General features: G+C 41.4%; 1 protein-coding gene across 22 annotated transcripts in view; it reads right to left on the reverse strand.

The window, feature by feature from the left end:
- CAMK2D (calcium/calmodulin dependent protein kinase II delta) overlaps positions 1–19559 on the reverse strand; it is a 271591-nt gene that overhangs the window by 141407 nt on the left and 110625 nt on the right. For all 22 annotated transcript variants that reach the window (XM_073340971.1, XM_073340962.1, XM_073340953.1 and 19 more), the window contains exon 3: positions 12545–12604. In XM_073340971.1, coding sequence (XP_073197072.1) covers positions 12545–12604 — 60 coding nt within the window. The remainder of the gene's footprint in view (positions 1–12544; positions 12605–19559) is intronic.

A 19559-nucleotide genomic window follows, 5' to 3' on the forward strand; every position in this document is an offset into this window, starting at 1 on the left:
ATTGAAGACAACAATAACAGTGGTTTTTTTGGATTTACAGGCAGGATGCTCCTTTTTGCACACATCTTCTCTCACTATAAAAGAGGCTATAAATGGCTTGTCTCTCCTCCTAGATACTTTTTTCCTGGAATAACCCTTTGTAGTGCAATCCAAAGGCCCAATCCTGCTCCTATTTAAGTAAATGGGAGAAGGATCAGGCCCTATCTGAAATGAAGAAAGTCCACAATAAGAATGTTTTACACTTCTTTTATTTAGTGCCTAGATATTACTGTATTGTGCACTCTACACATTACCCCCAGAAGTAATTAGAGAGAGGCAGAGCACAGCATTACCACTGTACAACTGCATATCATACTTGGTAGGGACAGTGTTAAAAATAAAAGACAAACTGATAAGCACAGAATTGTTCAAAATAATTATTTAATTATTATTTTCTTGATTTCATAGAATCACAGAAGATTAGGGTTGGAAGAGACCTGAGGAGGTCATGTAGTCCAATCCCCTGCTCAAAGCAGTAATATCTAGGCACTAAATAAAAGAAGTGTAAAACATTCTTATTATGGACTATCTTTTCATTTCAGATGAGGCCTGATCCTTCTCACATTTCTCCTACTCGCTCGCTCTCTCTGCCACATTTACAAGGCTGCTATTACAGAAGGGAAAGCGCACAGCTACTGTTTAATATGTTTGGCCAAAGTAATTTCCTGTCTCAAGCATCTGAAGTCAAATCCTCCTTCTATTCTCCACCCCTTAACCAGCAACTCAGACACCGGCTGCACTATTCTGACCATATATTTAACTGGCTTTTACATTAACTAGGAAATTTAACATATTACACTATTTTAAAAAATCACCAGAAGAAAATTATCCATTTTATTTATCAAGGAAGCTACAGCATTTTGTTAATTTATTAGAATTAAGGCGATCTAGAATTACTAAAATGACCATCCCATCTAACTGCTGTAGGTACTCATAGGAGGCAACTGGAGGTGAAACTAGAATCTCATGGATGCCCGAAGCCCATGGTTTAAAACTGCCCTGTAAAACAGTAAATGCTCTCACATATTCCTGAAACCAGCATATATAGTATATATCTAAATAACTTGTTTGATTTTGTTTTATAGAGGGAAGGGGGATAATGCATTTGATTCCTAAAGTCAGTACTTGTTTTATTTGTAACAAATTGGAAAACAAGGAAATGTGAGATTTCAAGTCAAAACACACACACACACACACGACCTGATTTAAATCTCATATCAGTTTTACACATAGACTTTATGAGATCAGTCAAACTACTCCTAATTTATGCTAGTGTAAAATCAGAATTAGGCTCTTTTTTGAAAAGTCAATTTCTGTCAGATATTTTCTATCAGTTGCTGTAGGGCTTACAAAATCTGTTACATTTATTTTATATTACCAATGTGTATTTGAATGTAGTGATATGCACAACTTCATACAAATAGTAACCACAGACATTCTGAATTTAAAAGTAAAGGTCTATCTCCTAAAAAAAACCCCCTGTTAACACAATATTGTTTTTTCTCAATTGAAGGGACATAATGAGGTAAAAATAAATGATTTTTTCTTCTTCCCTCATGCAGCATTTAACAGGTTCTGTGCTGCAACTAGTTACTGTGATGTGTAAGCTAAGCCTTATCAAAATTAAAAAGAGCAGACAAGGATGAAGATACTTCTGAATAATTAAGGGAGCCACAGGATTCTAAATCACCACCAAAAGAAACAAAGAGTTGAGTACCAGCAGAATGTTATACCAGCAAAAGTCTCAGGAGATGCAGATTAGCAATCAGAGGCACAGCATGATTTGAGCTCTCTGTGATTGCAAAGCAAGGGTTGGGTATTCAGAACTTACCGAAAGGTTAAAGACCAGAAAACAGAAAGGTAAGATGTAGCCTTCATTATTAAGAGCCGATTATTCTCCTTTCCGAATTTCTGCTACAGGTCCTATTCTCCTCCAGAATTGGAAGCATTGGTATATGCAACAGCTAAAAATGTGCCATTTAATGTAACTGTTACACGTCCTTTGTGGGCTTTCTGCTCAATAATGGGTCTGCTTTTAATGTATGAAGTGTAACTGTATATAAAAATTAAAAAATAGCATCCCCCCCAACAGCTGTCTTAATCTATATTATAGAGTCTCTTCTGGAAGTTTACAATCACATTAGCTATCTGTAACAAACAATAAAAAACATTGTATACTATAGTATTCCTATAGTAGTTTGTAGGAAGAAAACAATAATACTATAGTATACAGTAGTATACTTCCTTTAATAGTTTGTAGGGGTGCTGTACTTTTGAGAGTTGTGGACACATTTCTTGTACAGAGGAATAATCACACCTCCTTTTTATTGTATGAATATGTGACAGGACTCCTGTCTTCTCATACAAATGTGGGGCCTACTTCCGTTCCTCCCTTGTTTCACGCATCCTGGCAGAGTTCCTCTGGGCAGTGTCCGCTTGGTTCCTAGACACCTTTGAGGAGCACTGGGCGCTGTTCTGGGTTCTCTGCTCAGTGTCCCCCTCTGGATCCCTGATTCAGTACCTGTGACACTCACTCCTGACCCTGTTATTCATTAGTTGTCCTCCATCATTATTTGAATCCCAGGTCCAGTAGGAGAAGGGGCCTTCAGATATAGGCGGGCTTGCGCCCATCCATCGACCACCTCCCTGACTTCAATAGGTGCTGGGTCTCACCACTCTGTTACAGAAGAATGTTAGTGATTGTGAAATGTGTCAGATGGAAGCCACTGTGTCTGTTACTGTGATCTGGAGCATCTGTTACCATGACCTAGAGGGACCAACTTTAGGTATAAGAAGATAGTTAACAATTGTTTATTTGCTGATCTTTCATTTTCCTGAAACTCCCACCAAAGATGCCCCAATACTATCAATAAGGGTCATGGGGTTTGGGATGTTGCTTCCTAGCCCTGAGCAACTATTCTAATTTCACATAGACTACTGAGTGTTCATTGTACTGAGTGTACAGATGTTCATTTCTTTGCCTGTATGGGCTGAATTTGAACCAGTGATCTAGCAGTGAAAGGTTTTTTATCTTCTTAAAAGCCTCCTGACCAATTCAGTCCTCTTGAACATCTGTTCAAGAAAACATTTTACTCCTCTCAAACATATCCAATGACAGTTTAGCAAGATCACGCAGAACATGATCTTCCAAAGTCACTTTGTAGGAAGAGTTCAGCACCTCACAGGATTGAGCATACAAGTGAGGGGACAGATTAACACAATAAACATAACACCTCGTCCTGCACTGTCCAGTCCTACAACCAATTCAAAGATTTCTGGTACATAATAACTGCTGTAATGGAAAGCTGCCACACACTGGTTTATGATCCCAGATTTGTTGAATTTCACTGATAATATCATAAATTTTCAACCATTAGAATATGCAATAATATCCTTGGTGGCATTTTTGAGAAAGTATAATAAAAACAAATAAAACTGTGGTTTTGCTGCTCGTCTATCTGTGTTTCATGCTGTCACGTAATGCTTCCAGGACTATGTTTCCCAACTTCAACTGGGAAATGAGAATGCATCTGAGAGTGCTACAGAGATAATCTGCTCAGATTAATTTATTTTATCAGAGACAGAAAGGAAAGAGGAATGAGAAAGAGTTCTGAAATGAGAGTTTTCCTTTCACATTGACCAAGTGGCTATACTCTTTGACTGCAGAAAGATTTATACTCCGCCCATAGCTGCAGAGGTGACAGGTTGCCTTAAAACAGAGGTAAAAAAGGAGAAAATATTGAGGTAGGCTATGCAATTCCTAAATTCCTAATTCCTGCAGTTTCCCTTCTAATTTATTTTGTGTACAGTTTGTGATTTTTTTTTTCACCATAGTCCATTTCTCCTTTGATTTCTATGGGTCCTTCATACAACAGAAGACACAGGCCCTTTTTTTAATAGGAAAATGTGGCTGTAAAACCACATGAAATGGTAATGGGACTGAGGGACATGGGGGTGGGCGTTGGCGGGATGGAGGCGGAATTGATACTACTTTTAACTCACTAAAAAGAACATGATTTAATTTTTTCTGTAGGTGACATTATAAAGCTGCTTGGAACCTGCAGATAAAGGCAGATGAAATGATAGTGTTGAATGCTGTTAAACTTTCATCGCACCGTACACAACATTTTGATATTGCAAAGAAATCTATCTAGGCATTTCTAAGGGCTTGTCCACACAGACACTTAGTCCTTATCAAGACGGGGAGTAAATCTAGTGTATTAGCCTGTTGTACTGCACTAAGTTGCCATGTGGACCCTGTTACCATGCACTGTAAGTTCTGTAGTGCAGTTTGAAACAGCAGTAAGTCAAAACACACTATGGAACTTTCAGTACATGGCTAGCTAGTGCACGTCAGACTAGTGCACTGTTCATACACACTCCAGCTTGCTGTGCATTAAGTCTCTGTGTGGACAAGCCCTAATGCATCTCTCAGCACTTATCAGCTAGGTGCTGAAATGAACAGTATGAGACACCAACACTTAAGTGGATTCCCAGGTTTTTATAAATAAATATTACAAATCATCCCTAATAACCAGTGGGCTCAATGGATAATGTTCTGTTCTTATACCTGGAGGTGAATCCTAATAAAAGATTTGGGAAACAGACTTTTTTTTTATTTTATCAATATGGTTTAAAAAAAAAAAGGCATCCCTACTAAATTAATCCCAGCTAGCACTGAGATAAATGTTTCCACCAAAACTTATTTTGAAGAAAAATGCAGATTCAAGTTGACCAAAACATTTCTCAAATTTGTTTAAAATTTGCCAAGTTATCTTAGTTGAAAAAGAATCTGAAAAAACTGAGTTGTTTTATTTAGACATTTTCAAAGTGACATTTAAATTTTTTAATTCAAAATGACAATTCCAAAATTTCCTTCAAATTTATTTAAAAAAAAATCTTTAAAAAATATCAAAATCAAAACAAAGGGTTTTGTTTTGGGTCAAATTAAATGTTTGTTAACCAAACCAAAACACGTTTGTTTGGTTTTTTTACTTTTTGGTTCGCCAATATTTTCTTTCAGTTTGTCAGAACTGCCAGTGATATGAAAAAATTAGTTATTACATAGCTTTAATCCCAGCTAAAACTAACCAGTATTCCCAAATGATCTGAAGATCATTTAATTTTTCAGCATCTATGACTTGCTTCTTTTTCAAAACAGTGCAACTGCCTGCTCTGAGACTTTCTTCACTGAAAATTTACAACCTTGGCAATTTATACCTTAAACTAAAAAGTTTCATGGTTCACATGTGCATGAGAATTTTGAATATCCAGAGCTTATCTCTCACCCAATTAACATTTTTCATAGTCAGGATTTATTTCTACTACTTAAGACCAATGAATTTCATGACATATTAATTGGAAATCTTTTGCTTCGCAGAACACCAACACAAGCTGTTTTTTCCCTGGCTCCACTGTACATGAAGCACTTGAAGAATGTGGTCTGGCTAGTGGTATAAACTGGATCTACAGTAGAAATTTCGAAGTAAAAGGTCAATGACGAGAAATCTGTTAAGCAAATGTTTCAAACAATGTCCTGTCCAACTTGGTTTGGCTTGCTGTTAGCTGATTGAACAGCATATGCCAGTTTCATAAACTAGGGGGGGTTCTGAAGGAGCGTGTGGTCCTGATTTGTCTGGGACAGTCCTAGGTTTAGCAAGATTTTAGCCAGCTGGACTATTTTTTTAGAAAGTTCTGAGGCAATGTGGGGTCCTCGTTAAGTTATTGCACAAAAGGGCAGTCACAGAAAGAGATCTGGCTGCAGAGCAGAAACTCTACTGGTTCTTGGCTTCTGGGCTTTCCCCAAATAATACATCTGCAGTAAGAGTGAGGACACTACAGGGGGAGAGGTAACTGTTTGGGGAGCTGTGGAATCTCCATGGGTTCCGCTAGTTAGTAGAACCCTCAACGTTTTGAGGCCTTGATCTGAGATACTCAAAGTCACTTTAAATTCACCAGGATCTGTTGACTCAGGCCATCATATTGTGGTGAGAAACCAGCACTGCTGTAGATCAGTCTAGTGTACAACCTATTCATGTATAAAGCAAACTGCCGGAGCTCTGCTAATAAAAGAGAATTAACCCTTTATCTGATTTTCTTCTGCAAGACACTGTAAGGGAGGCCTGAAGCCCTTAAAATGATGTGGTGGGGTGGGGGACAAGAGGTTAGAAGGAACCTGGAGCCCTAAAAGAGCAGCTATGGAGGGGAGTAGAGGACACTGCGAGCACCAAAGAATATCTTTGGTGGACTGGTGCGGGAGAAGGGGCTTAGAGCCCCAAAGAATAGGAAGTTACTTACCTTAAAGTACAGTAACAGGAGATGAGTGATTCCTATCTGTATTCCACTGTGGCTATGCATGCGCTCCATGACCCTGAAGCCTGAGCATTTTAAAAGCAGTGTCCACTGGTCTGCACATGTAACTTGGCTCACCTTGTGCCCCTGACTGAGGAGATAAAGGGTGGGGTGGAAACACCACCTCTCCATTTCCTTCTCTGCTGTGAACCACAAGATGATCCAAAGCAGCGGGGAAGGAGGGCAGGTAGTAGAATACACATACGGACTACATTTTGAAGAACCTCCAGTTACTATAAATAAGGTAAGTAACTTCCTCTTCTTTGAGTGCTGGTCCCTATGTATATTCCACTGTGGGTGACTAACACGCAGTACTCAAGTAGGAGGAGGGTCCGAGGATGCAGGTGGCAGAGCTGAATGAAGGAACACCATTCCAAAGGATGCATCAGTGATATGGTCCTGAACTAAAGCATAATGCCTTACAAATGTGTAGATAGATCTTCACAGCTGCTTTGCCAATATCAAGTAGAGGCACTTCTTGAAGCAATGCCATACACATAGCCTGTGCCCTCATGGAATGAGCCCTTACCCCATGAAGGGGAGGAAGAATAAACATCTGATAGAGCAAAATACAGCCCAAAATCCATCTTGAGATTCTTTGAGAGGATATAGCTTGACCCTGAATTCTTTCCACTATGGTGACAAATAGCCCAGGAGACTTTCTGATGGGTTTTGTTCTCTACAGGTAAAAGGCCAAAAAGCTCGCTGAACGCTAAAGGAATGGAGCCTGAGCATGAGGATGGGTGACATTTTTGGAAAAACACAGATAAGTGAATTCACTGGTTTAGGTGAAACTCTGAAACTACTGTGGAGGTGAACTGAGGGTGCACATATAATGAAACTTTGTCCCTATGGAATATAGTAGAAGAAAGATCCTCCATCAGCGCTCCAAGCTCACCAACCCTCGTGGCTGAGATGATTGTTACCAGGAATGCAACTTTAATGGATAGGAGAGACATGGAGCAAGAAGCTAATGGTACAAAGGGAGGCATAGTGAGTACCGAAATAAGAAAATTTAAGTCCCATTGAGGAGCTTGCTTTTCTATTGGCAGAAAGGTTCCAATTAGGCCTTTCCAGAATCTGTTAGTCAGTGACTGGGTGAAGATTGAGTAACCCTCTTAAGGTGAATGGTATGCACCGATTGCTGCAAAGTGGACCCATAAGGAGCTCATGGACAAGCCTGCTATCTTCGGGAAAGCATATAGTCCAAAAGAAGAAAACTTGGGGGGCTACAAGTCTTTGATGGCCCATACAGAAAAATGTCTCCACTTGGCAAAATAGCATTTTCTAGTGGACTCCTTCCCAGAAAAGATGCTCTGTACTGCATCAGAACACAATATTTTTAAAACTATTTACAGATAAAGGAATAAAGACGAAGCTTTGGACAATGAAGGTTCCGACCCACCCTTTATCTCCTCAGTGGCAGCGAGAAGGAACTGGAGAGGTGGTTGGTCCAAACTACCCTTTATCTCCTCAGTCAGATGCACAAGGAGACTGAGGCAATGTGTGGACCAACAGGCACTGCTTCCAAAATTCTCCAGCTCCACATGCATCAAGCGCATGCCTCCCTACAGTCGAATACACATAAAGGCCAGCACTTGAAGAACAGATACGGCTAGCTGTGCAGTGAATAGATCGGGATGTCTGCAGTAGTGCAGCACTCAGATGTAGCTCCTGTCGGTAGCCAGAGACAATCCTTATATGAACACAGCCTCGTGTAGAGGCAGGGGAGACGCACATTTTCAGGAAATCAAAACTACACATCTAGACTGGCGGTTCTCAAACTGTGGGTCGGACCCCAAAGGCTGTCGTTAAACTTACTGGGGCCCGGTCCTAAAGCCAAAGTCCAAGCCCCACCACCCAGGGCTGAAGCCCTCAAGCTTCGGCACCCCACATGGTGGGGGTGCTCAAGCTTCGGTCCTCCCTTCTGGGGTCTTCTAGTAATTGTAGTTGTCAGAAGGGAGTCGCGGTGCAGTGAAGTTTGAGAAACCCTGTTCTAGACCCTTCTCTATTGTCACAGAATTTAAACTAATTAATAGACTTCTCCAGATAGCTTCTTGGTGGACATCTGCTTGGAAGTGTAATGTAGGACAATTAAATGCTCCTACAAAGGTTCCACACCAGTAATTATTTTTTGTGAAAAGACATAAGCAAAAAATAAAGGTTCTCTTGTATGTTGCCAGTGGTCTACATTTTGGTTTCCTGCATCAGTCCCCTTTTAAGAGAAATACCATTTGTTTGTAACTAAAAAAAAAATGATGAATGTATTTCTAGGTTACAGTTAGGCTGGAATTTTAAAAGCTGCTTTATCAACGCCCGCTATTTTGATCTGATTATAAAGAAAAATATCATGAAAGGGAATTAAGAAGGGCATGTTTTTTTTTTTTAACATATGTCTGGTCAGAAAATAAATCGATAAGGCTTTGTTCACAAATATGAAAGAAAATAAATTGTACAGACCTTAATATAGTCTAGATATTGTTTTAGAAAAATAGACAAATCAAATGTTGACATTTATGACAAAAAAGCTCAATTTCAGAAGGGAGATTTAATGAAATGAACTATGAACAATAAAAAATGGCACTTCAGTTACTGTCAGTTAAGAACAGGCAAAAGCAACTTAAAAAAATAATAAAAGGGATTTTTGTTCTGAACTGTTTCTTGAAGTTTTTAAGTTTTGAGGCTGTAAAACCAGGCCACTCGCTTACCCAGGACTGAAAGAGAAGAGAAAGGATAATTTAATTCTAACAAGGGAAAGACAGGGACATATACTAATTCACAAAAAAACTGCAAGTTATGAAAAACCAACCTAACTAAAAAAAAAACCACAAAAAGACCCCCACCATGTTTGCAGTCTTATGAGAAGGGAAATAATATATTAAAATAGAAGTCTGCTTTTCTCTGCAGACTGCATTTTCAAGAATCATTTCAGCACCTTAATTTAGATATTTGCTGTAGCAGCAATTTTTCTTTTTCAGAAGAACCCATTATTGTCTGGGCTCCGATCAATTCAGGAGCTGTACATCACTCAGAGAAAAATGAAGGGCAGAAGAAAATATAAAATTTAATATAGCCATCGTCCTTCACAGATTAAATGGGCTAGAGCTCATAAAAAAAACAACAATGTATTCATACTCATCAATATACTCCTTTCCATATGTAAATGTTAACACATTACTACCAGATTTCATAGTCATGACAAAGCCTGCTAAAAATAAGTTCTGAAAACATTTTCAGAAATTAAATTTTATTGTGATACTATCACATATTCTTCCTGATCAAGAGAGAATTTTAGGAGTAGAAGTGTTTAAACTGAATTTTTATACTGTTTATAAGGAGAACTTCACTGGTAGCATGCTGTAATGTCCAAAGCTACAGGCTGAAGGGACTGTTGCCCATTATATTTTATATTTATAAGTACATAGGGCAGCAGTTTTTCCTTTTAAACTAAAAGATTCAGTCTAGCATACATACAATATATGTCTTGTTATATGTTATTAACATATCTTTTTACATTCTAAGCATGACGCAGCTTCAGTTACATAAGTCGGACATATTCAGTTACGGACATAAGTCTAGTCTAACTTACAAGATCATGCACTCAGCATTGATCTAACTCTGCTTTCCACTGAAGTTTTACCATTAACTTCAATTGGATCAGAATAAGGCTAACATTTAGCATTTTTGGAAATCCCACCTCAGTCAACAATAGGCCCAAAAATAAGATTGGCTGCCAATATAAACATAAGTGAGACTTCTCCAATTTTACAGTGTTTGTTTGTCACATCCACATTACAACTTTGAATGGAATTTTCAAAAGTACCTAAGGAGTAAGGCACACATTGAAAGTCAGTGGGAGTTGGATGCCCAAGTCCTTCAGATGCCTTTGAAACTCCCACCTTTCAGAGTATTTAATTTACTTTTAAGTAATGTGGATAACAATGTTTAAATCAACAGCTGCTAAACCAAAAAAGCAGGAGCAGAAAAAGGATTTCCACATATTATGATTTCTGGAAACTTTTCACCGAAGTTTTCAAAAGTAGGACCCTAAAGTTAGGCTCCTAGTTCTCCATTTAGGCACCCAAATAAGTGGCCTGATTTGCAAAAGATTTGAACAGCTCCCCAGAGACTGACGTCCATGGGAGCTGCTGGCTGCTGAGCACATATGAGAATGAGGTTGTGTATTTGTCAAGGGAGGCAAGCCTTGCTTTCAGCTTGATGGCCTTTCTGTCTGCATGTCGTACAATGACTTTTGAACTTTCTATCTGATCAATTCCAAAATTTCAGGGAATATTCTAGGCTTCATTGGGCAGAATCCTATTGATTTTGTTGAAAACTGGAAAACCAGAAAATCCTCAACCCACTCCAGTCTGCTTGACCCTCACAGGATCCCTCGTCCCTTCCTATTTTTGGCCAGTCCCCCCCAGCCAGGCCTCTCTCTCCCATTAGTAGGCCCCTCGCCAAACAGGTACTCAAAATACTTATGGGGAGGGGACATGGGGTCCAGCTGGGTTTACAGTTTGGCCTGCTTTAGCAATGAAGTTTGCAAACCTCTAGTTTAGATGCCTAAATGTGGATTTAGAAGCCTAATTTTAGGCTCCCACTTTTGAAAATCAGAGTCTTTGTAAATGTACAGAATTTTTTTCTACTCTTGAAACTGCCTCTATGATCTTACTCCAAGATAGAGACCAGAACTAAAAGCAAACTTCTTCATTCAGCTGTACAAACAAGGTACTTTAATACTTGAGAGCTTTTAGGATGGATATAAAACTAGTTCTCTGGCAGACACATACTCTCCATGCTCAGCAGGATATTCTGTTATAGGGAAAGGGGAGTAGATACGTTTCAGTGACTTGATAGTGTTCATGGAGATTCTACAACATGAAAACAAACAGCCTCTCTCATAAGATTCTGAATCCTGATATTCTTTCTCAAACTGAACAGCCAATTAGAAGAAAAAGTGTACTCTATTATGTGATTCATTGACTGAATTACCTATTTCAGAGTAGGTTGCACAGCATGGAATTTCTTCTGTGCCATCTTATTGAACATCAACAGTGTCTCCTCAACAACTACAACCCTTCTGTGTTTTCCAGCTGTATGTTTACTTGCTGTAATAACTCTAATAGAACAGCTGGACAGCATACAATAATAATATTGGTTCAAACTATTCAATGGAACAAAATAATTTAATCACATGCAATCATATATTTCAACAGTCCTTTGTGGATTTTAGCTCTTCTTATTTCATAGCAATTACTGTTTACATTTTCTTCTTAATCATCTTCCTTGGCTTCAACATTGCTTTACTATAGCAAGGGATGGGCAAACTGGTTTGGGAACAGTAAAGAAACAACCAACTGTATCTAACCAAAACTTTTTAAAAAGTTTTAAACTGTTCAGAGGAGTTGCAAGTTCAAGGGAGTCCTCCTGTCTCCGTATCTTTGAGCTTCCTGTTTTTTGTTTGAAATTTTGATAGGGATTTTTGAGTGATTCCAATCTCCATTTTGAGCTGTGGTTTCTGAGTTTTTTTGTTTGTATGTTTTGTTTTTTACACTTTGTCATTGCCATTAAAGGGGAGGAGACATTACTGAGTATGACACAAAATCATACTTTTGCTGCTGGACTACTGAGGTAGCCTAAAGTTGGCTCAGGTGAAGATTCATAGATGTGCACTGAAACTGCTGGCAGATAAACCAGGGTCTCAGTCATCCTCAGAGTGTGATTCCTCATGGCCTACAAAGTTATCATCAGTTCCTATTGGTTCACACTTTCAAGACAACAAGCAACCCAAATCAAAATCTTTGGCAGCCTCTACTGTGAATGCCTGAATGCAGGGACACAACAATGAGGAGAGGAAGGGGTTTACTCTTCTATATACATCCTCAACACAGTGACACAAATCATAAAAGCACCAAACACGAGCTCAAGGAGATGAAGTCAGTATGGATGGTTGGAAGTGACCACCTCATAGGACACCACATCTCAGGGGAGAATTATGAGTTTGGAAGGAACTCCGCTGTATAAAGGAACCTTCTTTGCCACCTGTTTCATTTAACTTCCCCCAACTTTCTACCTCTATGAAGCTATTCTGTATTTTCTCTTTTAATTTCTGTACTGACACACACCATATAAAGTGATTACATTCTCTTACCAATATTAGGGTGCTTCAAAAGGCGACAGATTCTAGCTTCCCTTTCCAATTTCTGGTGATCTGCAAGAAAGAGAAACACAACCATAATTTTTTTGTTTAATCATGAAAAGGCACATCATTCTATATGGTACTGAGTGTTGAAACACATATGGTACAGTATGCGACATGGTGGTTAAAATGTATCCTCCTTCTCCTACTTAGAATCACCATGATTGTACATTTAAGTTGTATGTCACACTGAATCAAGGTACTACATCCACCCTTTGCTTTGCCTAGCTGCTCAACCTATAGTGGTTTTAGAAAATCAAGCTGCCTACTCAGTGGGAAATGGGATGTATTCACACCATGACCTATAATTATCAGATAATAAACTATGATTATAGAATTAAACAGAATGAAGACAGCCCTGAATCTTTAGGAGGATTCTAATCCTAGACTATGATGTGTTTCAGTGCTGCCTAAGGTACTCAGTACATCACCAATGAAGTGCTAATATTCCATTGTAAAGAGAACACTTTTCAACATGCTAGGGCATTCTACCAACATATAAAATGCATATAAAATCTCCCCACTATATTTTCCACTGCATGCATCCGATGAAGTGAGCTGTAGCTCACGAAAGCTTAAGCTCTAATAAATTGGTTAGTCTCTAAGGTGCCACAAGAGCTCCTTTTCTTTTTACTAACACAATGATGCCGTAGGAGGATTCAGTAGCTAAATGACCAACAGCAGCACCCCCCCCACAATGCCTACATTACACTACTTCTCAATTAAGCTGATTACCTGTTAGCCTCTTAAGAATAAATGGCTAAAAGGTGTTTCTTTGTTATGGGTTGCTCTAATGCAGGGTTGGAAATCTTTGGCATGCAGCCCATCAGGGAAATCCGCTGGCGGGCCAGGATTGTTTGTTTACCTGCAGCGTCCGCAGTTTCGGCTGATCGCAGCTCCCACTGGCTGCATGGTTCGCCATTCCAGACCCATGGGGCCTGTGGGAAGTCGCACGGGCCAAGGGATGTGCTGGCCACCACTTCCCGCAGCCCCCATTGGCCTGGAACAGCGAACCATGGCCAGTGGGAGCTGCGATCAGCCGAACCTGCAGACACTGAAGGTAAACAAACCGTCCCGGCTTGCCTGCGGATTTCCCTGACGGGCCGCATACCAAAGGTTGCCGATCCCTGCTCTAATGTGGTCCCTGTGGGCCAACACAGCCTAACAAACAAACAAAGAACTGGTTCATAAAAAGTTATAGATTTCAGATGGCTGGAGAAATATATTTTTCTGATGGACCTTGTAATCTTGCTTTCAGGGTCCTGAAGGGAAAAACTTCCAAAGAGACAAATGGAAGGAAATTCCCTTCATTTGTTCCTTTTAATTGATGTGGACCAATTCCTCGTCATAATCCCTCCTCCTCTACTTGTTTGTGTTTTTGTAGTAGAATGATGTAAAGCACAATTGTTTTATAGCTGTGGAGTAACAAGATGACATGATATATGACCACATCTTTGAACACAACTTGAGGTCAACAAATTAAATTATCCACCTCTGACAACAGCAACAGGATCAGTAACAGAAGAGCATCAACATCTGTCTCACAAAGACTGGATGTCATACCAACAGCATCTTACACACAGTATGCTGCTGCTCAAGGGCAACTATGTTGCTATATAAACTAAGGCCCATAAATTAAACTATAGATCTTTTAATGTCATCATCATCATGTTTACAAAGTGTTATGGCCTCCTCTTTCTTCCAGAGCAGAGTCCACTTTAGCAGCAGTCTCACTGTTGCTTGGCCTCATAAGCCAGTGTGCAGATGTTCAAGGGAATATGAAAATGCATACAAAGGAAAATATAATGAGTATAATAGATAAACAGTAAACTGGAAAATGGAATCACTCCAAGCTCCCCTTTGCTGATCTCATATGCAGAAAAAGGAAAATCAACTGCAGTACAGTCAAATGAGCCAGAAAAAAGTAAGATAGAAACAGCTGTTGACTGACACTAGTTCTAGGTTGTCTTTGATATTGTCTGTCTGCCAAGTGGAATCAACTCCCGACTACTGAGGCTAGCTCTCTCTCTCTCTCTTTGGCCCCCACTTACTAAATCAACTAAAATGGTGACCAAAAAATACAATGCCTGCTGTGTGTACATGAAGATTTTCACTGAAAGGTTTTCTGTATAGGGCTGAACAAGATGCACCATATTTGTTATTCGTGCTCAAAGTGTTTCTTCATATTATCCCTCTCCTCCATGTCCTGTTCTTCAACACCACTAGCACCAGCTGAATGGCCTAGCTTTAGTAATCACATGGATTCAAGCATGTGTGTATTTTAACGAAGACAGTGTCTGCAGGGAGAGAGGTATGCCTGTAACAGAATAAAGCACCTTATGTGCTAAAAAGACAGCTGAAGTAAACACTTACGGGGAGACAGCTTAAGTGTTAAATAGCTACATGAAACAGGGCTGGCCACATATCACTCTTCACCTTCCAGTACAGAGAAGTGTCTTTATGGGCAGACACAACAATGGTAGCTGGCAGATATCTATCGACCCTCTCTGTGGCATAGCTTTGGTTGATTCTTCTTGTAGCTTTGGGAAAATCCCGACAGTCCTGCAGGCTGTCTCCACTATAGCCGTAGCTCCAGAACCTGTTGGACATGCTCCTATTTGTGACATGATGCTGCCTAGCATTTGAACAGGGCCCTTCCGCAGGCACTTAGTTAATTATTCTTTGCTTCCAGTGGTTTTTGTCCTCTGTGTTTTTCAATCTGAGGTCCTGTAAGGCCTCAAGTTACTGACCTTACTGTAACAAGATCTTCGAAATGTGTAGTCCCTATCTGTATTTCACTGTGCAGTACACATGTGCACCAAGAACCAGAAGACTCTTCCAAGAAGTGTCCATTGGTCTGCACCTGCACTCTTGCTCTTCTCCTTCACAAGGATGTAAGAGATGGTGTGGACTGACCACCTCTCTAGTTCCTTCTCTACCACAAATCATTTAGGTCTGGTCTACACTACGAGTTTATGTTGGATTTAGCCGCGTTAAATCGAATTAACCCTGCACCCGTCCACACAACGAAGCCATTTTTTTGACATAAAGAGCTCTTAAAACTGATTTCTGTACTCCTCCCCAACGAGGGGATTAGCGCTGAAATCGACATTGCCATTTCAAATTAGGGTTAGTGTGGATGCAATTTGAAAGGTATTGGCCTCCGGGAGCTATCCCACAGTGCACCATAGTGACTGCTCTGGACAGCGCTCTGAACTCTGATGCACTGGCCAGGTGTACAGGAAAAGCCCCAGGAACTTTTCCTCTCATTTCCTGTTTGGTCAGGCGAGCTCATCAGCACAGGTGACCATGCAGTCCCAGAATCGAAAAAGAGCTCCAGCATGGACTGAATGGGAGGTACTGGATCTGATCGCTGTATGAGGAGATTTCAGAGTAGCAGCCGTGTTAGTCTGTATCCGCAAAAAGAAAAGGAGTACTTGTGGCACCTTAGAGACTAACAAATTTATTTGAGCACAAGCTTTCGTGAGCTACAGCTCACTTCATCGGATGCATTCAGTGGAAAATACAGTGGAGAGATTTATATACATAGAGAACATGAAACAATGGGTGTTACCATACACACTGTAACGAGAATGATCACTTAAGGTGAGCTATTACCAGCAGGAGAGCGGGGGGGGGGGGGGAACCTTTTGTAGTGATAATCAAGGTGAGCCATTTCCAGCAGCTGACAAAAACGTCTGAGGAAAAGGAGAGGGGAGGGATAGCTCAGTGCTTTGAGCATTGGCCTGCTAAACCCAGGGTTGTGAGTTCAATCCTTGAGGGGGCCATTTAGGGATCTGTGGCAAAAACTGGGGATTTGTCCTGCTTTGAGCAGGGGGTTGGACTAGATGACCTCCTGAGGTCCTTTCCAACCCTGATATTCTATGATTCTATGAACAGTGGGGGATGCGGGGGGAATAAACATGGGGAAATAGTTTTACTTTGTGTAATGACCCATCCACTCCCAGTCTTTATTCAAGCCTAAACCCTGGTCTACACTAGGACTTTAGGTCGAATTTAGCAGCGTTAAATTGATATAAACCTGCACCTGTCCACACGATGAAGCCCTTTATTTCGACTTAAAGGGCTCTTAAAATCGATTTCCTTACTCCACCCCTGACAAGTGGATTAGTGCTTAAATCGGCCTTGCTGGGTCGAATTTGGGGTACTGTGGACACAATTCGACGGTATTGGGCTCCGGGAGCTATCCCAGAGTGTTCCATTGTGACTGCTCTGGACAGCACTCTCAACTCAGATGCATGATTGTTTGCCGTTGCTCTGACGCAGGGAGGGACGACTGACGACACAGCTTACAGGGTTAGCTTACAGGGAGCTAAAATCAACAAAGGGGGTGGCTTTACATCAAGGAGTACTTCAGGCAGGACTTCACGGAGGGTTCCAATAAGAAATGGTGCACCTAAGTTATTGTTCTTATTGGAACAAGGACGTTAGTCTGGCCTCTGATTGATACATGGTTAGATTTACCTCGCTGCACCTTCTCTGTGAGTGACTGCAGTGTGACCTAGAGGAATGAGTCCCCTAGACAGGGGGCAGGGGTGGGGGGGGGGTTGCAAATGAGTACAAAACAAATCTGGTCTATTTCTTGTTTTGATACACTCCATCTATCTTTTACATCTTTGGCTGGCAGTAGACGGTGCAGAAGGACTGCATGCCATCCACATCTCATAGCTGCTCAGCAGAAGATGGTACAATAGGACTGCTAGCCATCCTCATCTCTTGCCTGCCCGGCAGAAGATGATGCAATAGGACTGCTAGCAATCCGTATCACCTGCCTGCTCACCATAAGATGGTTCAATAGGACTGACTGCAGGACTAAAGAGAATGACTTGATCAAGTCACTCCAAATTTAGTCCCTGCGCCCATGTCTGCCCAGGCGCTCCTGATCGACCTCACACAGGCGACCAGGAGCACCTCGGACATGACAATGACAGCTACCAGTCCTATTGCACCGTCTGCTGCCACAAGGCAATGGGTTGCTGCTGCTGTGTAGCAATGCAGTACCGCGTCTGCCAGCACCCAGGAGACATACGGCGACAGTGAGCTGAGCAGGCTCCATCCATGTAACTCAGGAAAAAAGGCGCAAAACGATTGTCTGCCCTTGCTTTCACGGAGGGAGGGAGGGAACAGGAGCCTGACGATATGTACCCAGCACCACCCGCGACAATGTTTTAGCCCCATCAGGCATTGGTATCTCAACCCAGAATTCCAATGGGCAGCAGAGACTGCGGGAACCGCGGGATAGCTACCCACAGTGCAACACTCCGGAAGTCGACTCTAGCCTCGGTACTGTGGAAGCACTCCACCGAGTTAATGCACTTAATGCATTTTCTGTGGGGACACACACACTCGAATATATAAAACCGATTTCTAAAAAACCGACTTCTATAAATTCGACCTAATTTCGTAGTGTAGACATACCCTAAGTTAATTGTATGCAGTTTGCAAATTAATCCCAATTCAGCAGTCTCTCGTTGGAGTCTGTTTTTGAAGTTTTTTTGCTGAAGAATTGCAACTTTTAGGTCTGTAATTGAGTGACCAAATGGACGCTCCGGGACAGAGCTCCAGACATGCCGATTCTACGCTGAGCTGCATGCAATTCTGGGGGGGGGGGCGCCACCACTATCCCACCCCTGTCCATAGATTCCGATGATGGGGTACTCTCCACCATGCCTGAGGATTTTGAGGATGGGGAACATGAGGAGGAGGAGGAGCTTGACGAGAGCACAGAGCACACCGTTCTCCCCGACAGCCAGGATCTTGTTATCATCCTGACTGAAATACCCTCCCTACCCAACAAAGCTGAAGAAGGGACCTCTGGTGATTGTACCTTTTAAAATATAATACATGTTTCTAAAAACAAGTGTTTTTTAATGATTAAGTAGCCCTGAGAACTTGGGATGCATTCGTGGCCAGTACTGCTACTGGAAAAGTCTGTTAACATGTCTGGAGGTGGAGCGGAAATCCTCCAGGGACATCTCCATGAAGCTCTCCTGGAGGTACTCTAAAAGCCTTTGCAGAAGGTTTCTGGGGAGAGCAGCCTTATTCTGTCCTCCATGGTAGAACACTTTACCACGCCATGCTAGTAGCAAGTAATTTGGTATCATTGCATGACAAAGCCTGGCAGCGTATGGTCCCGGTGTTTGCTGGCATTCAAGCAACATCCGTTCTTTATCTTTCTGTGTTATCCTCAGGAGAGTGATATTGTTCATGGTAACCTGGTTGAAATAGGGGAATTTAATTAAGGGGACATTCAGAGGTGGCCGTTCCTACTGGGCTGTTTGCTTGTGGCTGAAAAGAAATCCTTCCCGCTGTTAGCCACGCAGTGGGAGGTGGAGGGGGGGGGCATTGGTGCTGAGCTGTTTGCATTTGGCTAGCAGGGATCTTCCCTGATACCAGCCACGTGGTGGGGTGAGGGGTAAAGCAATCATCCCAGAGAACTGGATGGTGTGGGGGTTAGTTTGGTTCCTGCTGCTGCACGTTAACAGGAAAACTGCAGCACTAAATGGCCAACTCAACGTGCTTTGCCTGGTATGGGAGAGGAGAGTGCTGCTATTACGAAGGTTGCAGAAGCTGAAAGACTGTGGCTTACCATGGCCACCTGCAAGCTGAATTCTGTTGCCTGGCACTGCGTGTGTGACCTAACACCAAAGCCGCAAGCACTCAATATAAGATACAAAATGCAACCTTGTACCAAAATCACATGTGCTATGTAGGTGAATAGCGTAGTTCACCATGAGAGAGTATAGCCATTGTTCTGTAAAATGTATCTTTTTAAATACTTCACTCCTTTTTTTCCTCCAGCAGTTGCAAATGTTTCAAGCCTCCCTCCTCCATACCAAAGGCTATCTCAGATAAGGTGGCCAAAAAAAAAAAAAAGCATGTGCGATGAAATGTTCTCTGAGCTCATGCAGTTGTCCGGCACTGACAGAGCTCAGCAGAATGTGTG

Source organism: Lepidochelys kempii, chromosome 4 (genome assembly GCF_965140265.1).
Source record: "Lepidochelys kempii isolate rLepKem1 chromosome 4, rLepKem1.hap2, whole genome shotgun sequence".
In the NCBI taxonomy this organism is placed as follows: domain Eukaryota; kingdom Metazoa; phylum Chordata; order Testudines; family Cheloniidae; genus Lepidochelys; species Lepidochelys kempii.